Below are 6,000 nucleotides of genomic sequence, written 5' to 3' on the forward strand. Positions count from 1 at the left end.
ATCTCCCAAAAGTGGTTAGGATGCCCTCTTGGAAGTGTATGCCCTCCAGTTTTAAGTTTTACCTATTCTCCATTTGCCATTCTTAAAATGCTGCATCAAATTGAATACATCCAGTACCCAAAGGATATTTGCTTTACCTCCTACAGAGAATCAACCTGTGCATCTACCCTATCACCACAGAAATGAGTCAGATCCAACTTACCACACCATTTCATTCAAAGTATCTTGTCTTCACCTGGCCGGTGTGGCTCACTGGATTGAACATCGTCCCATGGACTGAGAGGTCCCAGTTCTGTTCCCGGTCAGGGCACATGCCCAGGTGGCAGGCTCGATCCCCAGTAGGGAGCATGCAGGAGGCAGCTGATCAATGTTTCTATTTCACAACAATGTTTCTCTCTCCCTCTCCCTTCCTCTCTAAAAAATAGCAATAAAGCCCTGGCCAGTTTGGCTCAGCGGTTAGAGTGTCGGCCTGGGGTCCAGAGAGACCCGGGTTCGGTTCCCGCTAAGGGCACGTACTTCGGTTGCAGTTTGTCCGCGGCCCTGGTTGGTCGTGCAGGTGGCGGCCACTCGATGTGTCCCTTCACGTCGATGTTTCTCTCTCTGTCTCTCCCTTCCTCTCTCTCCCTCCCACTCTATCTGTACAAAAAAATGGAAAAATATCCTCAGGTGAGGATAAAAAAAAAAAAAGCAATAAAAACATATTTAAAGTGTGTGTGTGTGTATCGTCCTCTATAATAATTATGCCCTTTCCTCTTTGAATCCCCTATTTTCTCATGCCCTAAAGTACCACAAATATTCTGGTACAGTTAACTGCCTGCACAAATGACAGACTATACAAAAGGAACTCCATTAACACCCATCAAGCAAAGGTCCCATGTAATGACCAGCCCTTGGCCATAGGAAAGCTCAGTCAAGGGGAAGACACTGTCTCTCCATTCATGATAGGAACTCTAAGACTGCCTGTAGGGCACTTCAAAAGCAGATTATCATTCCACTGGTCTTCCCAGTTTTCCTTCACCCATGTAAACACATCCCATGTCTTTCACTACTCTGCTCTATGCAGACCTAGGAGATATACGCAATCCTAGGCCCTGGTAATCTGCCCTAATAATCCCAGCAGGTAATTGGTATATGTCATATGGAAAGGCCAGGATTCCACTATAACGAATAAGGAGGGTCTGAAGGAACATTTGTAGAAACAGTCCTTCCACCTTTAGAATGCCTTTGAGCATTCCTTTTTAAGCAGTGTTTCCAAGCAAACAAATCTTTCAATGGAAACTGGAGCTAAATAAGTCTGGGGGAACTAGAAGCCTAATAGTTTACTTCATAGTGAGCCCTCTCTGCTTGCTACCATATGTAGAATGGATATTTCAAGGCAATTTTTCATTTTAAACTTTGGCCTAGCTGTCCAATCCATCACTTATCAGATGTAATGCTGGCTTACTGTGTTGTAGTCATTGTATAAATTGATCTTACATCTTCTCTGTGATGTTCTTATGGAGCCTTGGAGAAATCCCTAAATCCAGTTTGAGATTCTTGGAGCACTGATCATTTCCTCCCTTCACCATCACCTTCAATAAATGCAACAGTACATAGCTGAATAAGGTACTTACAAACTTTTAAACTTTAATAACTTAAGTTTAAAAAGCAAAAGAAATCAGTAAAAACCACTTAAAAGTAAATATATATTGCCCTGGCTGGTTTGGCTCAGTTGTTAGAGCACTGGCCCACAGACCAAAGAGTCACAGGTTCGATTCCAGTCGGGGGCATGTACCTCAGTTTTGGTTCATTCTCCAGCCCTGGTCAGGGCCATAAGGGAGGCAACTAGTTGATGTGTCCTCTCATGTCGATGTTTCGATGTTTCTCTCATCAATGTTTCTCTCTCTCTCCCTTCCACTCTCTCTGAAGATAAATGGAAAAATATCCTCCCGGGGGGTTAAGAAAAAAAAAGTAAATAAACATTTATAATAACTATTCTACAATTTCTATATTGTATTATAGATCCTGATTGACCAAAAGAAGTCAGATAAGGTAAATTATGTGAATAACAAAATTAAGACTAAGAAAATACTGCCCTTTTGAATAATTTATAGATTTTTTTTAATCATACCTCTAAATCTGTTATTAAGGTTTAAAATATTTAACATACCAAGTACCTCAAGAGAGCTTTACAATTTATCATGGATAGTCCAAACAATACATTTACTTATTAGCTTACTAAACATTTAGAGTAAATGCCCTTTTTCAGTAGTCTAAAGAAAACTGAGGATTCTGATTCTTTATATTGCTTTCTATAAAATAGCAGTGGTTGCAGTTATCCCTCATTTCAAGAAAAGCAATACAAATTTTCTTTAAACTCTGCAAAATTAGAAAGCAGAAAACACGTATTTTAAAGATTCTGAAACCTCAATGTTAATTTGATATGTGAGCCTAGAGCCATCTACTGGTTGAAGTGTAATGTTACAAGTACAACTATTGGCTTATTAGCTAACAAAGTATAGGGAGTCATGGTTGTAAGAACTGGAAATATAAACATTGGTAAAAATCATCTAGTCTAAAACACTGATTTTTAAATATTTAATAAAATAATCTCTTTTTAAGCGTCGGCCTGCGGTCCAGAGAGACCCGGGTTCGGTTCCCGCTAAGGGCATGTACCTCGGTTGCAGTTTGTCCCCGGCCCTGGTTGGTCGTGCGGGTGCAGCCACTCGATGTGTCCCTTTCACATCGATGTTTCTCTCTCTCTCTCTTTGTTCCTCTCTCTCCCTCCCACTCTACCTGAACAAAAAGATGGAAAAAATGTCCTCTCGTGAGGATAAAAAATAAAAAATAAAAATAAATAAAAAATAATAATAATAATCTTTTTAACAGGAGACCCAACATATATGACAAAGGAGGGCTAAAAGTTGAGGTAGGGGGCCTCCAATCCCCACTCTAATTTGAGGCCAGGCCAATGAAAAACAAGCCATGAGAGGTAATCTGGGCAAATAAACTAACTGTGGTTTGGAATGAGGCACAATAAGAAGGAATAGTATCAGCAAAGTTGTCTCTTACCCATCTTACCCCTAGAGACATCTTAGAGACACTGGAGTGCAAAGGACAGTGGTTAATGGACACAGAGAACTGAAGAGTCGGGTAGACACCTGAAAGGTTTTAAACCTCTTTTCACAGGGATATTGCTTATGTGCTCATTTGATGCAACACTTCAGAAAACATTATTAACTTTCCTGAAAATACAAAATAAGAAAATAATACATTTGCTTCTTTACCACAAGCCACAAACCATACAAACTGAGTGTCTAGGTCCTATGGGCCTTCACCAGCCAGGCCCTGGACTGGTCCAGTCGTGGAAATAAGAGCCCAGTTTCAGGTCCCAGCCTCCTCCCTTCAAAAGGGCAAGGGTGTCCATAGAATCGAGGCAAGAAATAGAGCTCTCCAAGGCCCCTCTCTGTGTCAGTCACCCCCAACCTGGACAGCAGCTTGTCAGCTAGGCTTGGGGTGACAGGCTGGAGCAAAGTTCCAAAGACTCGCAAACATTCCAAGGCCACATGAAGCACAGTACCCAACCAGGGAGCATCCACTGGGCTCTCCCAGTTCAACTTCCATGGTGCGTGTCTTTGGACAAAACCGTTAGTTTGCCGGACACAGCTGGACACTGCCTCCAGAGCCTTATAGATCTGAAAGTTAGCATAGTGGTCTGCTACCTGCTTGGGCAAAGTGGCCACTGCACTCACCAGGGCATAGTCCTCTGCCCGGGCACGAACTGATGGCCCCCCCAACCCTGGCTCACTGGGAAAACAGGTGGTGCAGAAGGTCGGATAGGTCCCAAAAGGATTTATTCTATTAGCAGTGCATCGGTTCAAGAGACCTCCCAAAGCATCTGCCAGCTCAGAGTCTAGTAACTTAACCACCTTTTCATCATAGTAATCACAGTCCCAGTTGGGGACGCCCTGACGGAGAAGAAAGTAGCGGAAACCATCCACAGTATAGCGGTCAAGGCAAGTTCTGGGATCCACCACATTGCCCAGGCTCTTAGACATCTTTTGGCCACAGACAGTCCAGTGGGAGTGGACAAAGATGCGGTATGGTGGGCTCATGCCGGCCCCTAAGAGGAGGGCAGGCCAATAGATAGCATGGAACTTGAGGATGTCCTTGCCTATGATATGAGAGGTAGCAGGCCACCATGACTTGAACTCAGCATTTGGGTAGCCGATTACAGTAAGGTAGTTGACCAAGGCATCCAGCCATACGTAGATGGTCTGCGAATCGTCCCCGGGCACCGGAATGCCCCAGTGCAAGTGACTACTCCTGCGAGAGACTGACAGGTCCGGCAGCTCCTCCTCTAGCCACTGAAGGACGGTGTGATGGAATGGCTCGGGGATGATCACCTGAGGGTTGTCCCGCAGCCACTGCTGGAGCGGCTCCCGGAACTGGGAAAGCCTGAAAATGTAGTTTTCTTCCTTGGTCCAGGAGACGGGATGCCCGCTTTCTAGAGACACAGGACACGAATCCCCCGACGGGCCCGGCTGCTGGGTGACCTTGGTCTCCGGCAGGAAGCACTCGTCGGAGGCGCAATACCAACCTTCATAGAGCCCCTTGTAGAGCAGACCCCGAGCCTTCAGCGCTCCCCAGAAGTGCTGCACTGCGCTCCGGTGCCGGGCCTCGGTGGTGCGGATGAAGTCGGTGGAGGAGATGCCCGCATCCCGGAAAAGCTGCTGGAACTGGGCCGAGACTCGGTCGCACAGCTCAGTCGGGGCCAGGCCCGCGGCGGCCGCTGCCTGCTGAATCTTCAGGCCGTGTTCGTCTGTACCAGTGGAGAAGCGCGTGGCGCCGGCTCTGGGAAGGCGGAGGCGATGGTGGCGGCACAGAGCGTCCGCCAGCAGCGCGGAGTACAGGTGCCCAATGTGCGGCGCCGCGTTCACATAGAAAATGGGTGTCGTGAAGTAAGCGCGCGCGTCGTGAATATCGTCGCGGGCACCCAGAGGGCCGGAACCGTAGAGGCGTGGGTTGGAGTGCTGCAGGAGCCAGAGCCCGCTCGCCCGTGGGCCCGCCAGCAGCCGCAAGGCAGAAATTCGCAGCATGATGCAGACCGGGCCCAACCGGCAGAGGGGCGTTCTGGCAGCACGTGTGCAGCGCGCATGCGCAGCCCGGCCTAACCGCCGCTTCCGGCCGGAGGGCCCGCCCCTCGCCGCCCATCAAGCGCTCCGCTCTCCCGGGACCTCGGACCTTGGGCTTCTGGTTATGACTTGCAGAGGCGCCAGAGGGACATGGCCTAGCCTAAGTGTTTCTCAACCTTCCTAATGCCCTAACCCTTTAATATAGTTCCTCACGTTGTGATGAGTCCCAACTATAACATTATTTTCATTTCTACTTCATAACTATAATTTTGCTACTGTTATGAATCGCCCTCGGAAATGTGTTTTCCGATGGTCTTAGGGGACCCCTGTGAAAGGGTCGTTAGACCCCCCCAAAGGGGGTTGGGACCCTCAGGTTGAGAACCTCTCAGAGGAACTGGGCTTGATGGGGTGGGGGTAATGAGAGCGGGCAAATCTTTATCTTTCTAAAGCTTCCTAACTGCTCTAGTTTGGGTTGTACTTTTATATTATGGATCTGTTTTCCTCTCTAGGCTGAACGGCTTGTGGGCGAGAGTTCTGTATTTGGGCATTTCTCAGACTCCAATCAGTGGCTGGCACATGGCAGGGCACAGAGTGTGCCCTCTGCTGGGCCCTGGCTGGCCCAGGGCTCTGAAACATCTCAATTTTATCTCAGAACCCAGTGGACACACCTGGGAAGGGGGGGTGGAGGAGGAAGGAAGAAAAATAATTACCTAGAGCACCTGAGGGAAGAATATTTGAACACGCTCAATATTTGTTGAATCAACAAAAAAGGTAGATTTGTCATGTATTAAGCCTTTGCCAACGATTATTTAGCTCGAGGGAGGTGGAATGTAATATTGTCACTGTGCACATAAGGAAGTATCAGTCTTCCAATTTATTTCACAAA

General features: G+C 47.2%; 1 protein-coding gene across 1 annotated transcript in view; it reads right to left on the reverse strand.

The window, feature by feature from the left end:
• MARS2 (methionyl-tRNA synthetase 2, mitochondrial) overlaps positions 1 to 5,109 on the reverse strand; it is a 33,669-nt gene extending 28,560 nt beyond the window's left edge. Inside the window, exons 1-2 of the mRNA XM_036254652.1 lie at positions 3,052 to 5,109; positions 1,477 to 1,571 (exon numbers count right to left, since the gene is read on the reverse strand). Of these exons, the coding sequence (XP_036110545.1) occupies positions 3,297 to 5,078 (1,782 nt within the window). The 5' untranslated portion in view covers positions 5,079 to 5,109 and the 3' untranslated portion in view covers positions 1,477 to 1,571; positions 3,052 to 3,296. The remainder of the gene's footprint in view (positions 1 to 1,476; positions 1,572 to 3,051) is intronic.
• Positions 5,110 to 6,000: the final 891 nt, after the last annotated feature.

Source organism: Molossus molossus, unplaced genomic scaffold (genome assembly GCF_014108415.1).
Source record: "Molossus molossus isolate mMolMol1 unplaced genomic scaffold, mMolMol1.p scaffold_m16_p_11, whole genome shotgun sequence".
In the NCBI taxonomy this organism is placed as follows: domain Eukaryota; kingdom Metazoa; phylum Chordata; class Mammalia; order Chiroptera; family Molossidae; genus Molossus; species Molossus molossus.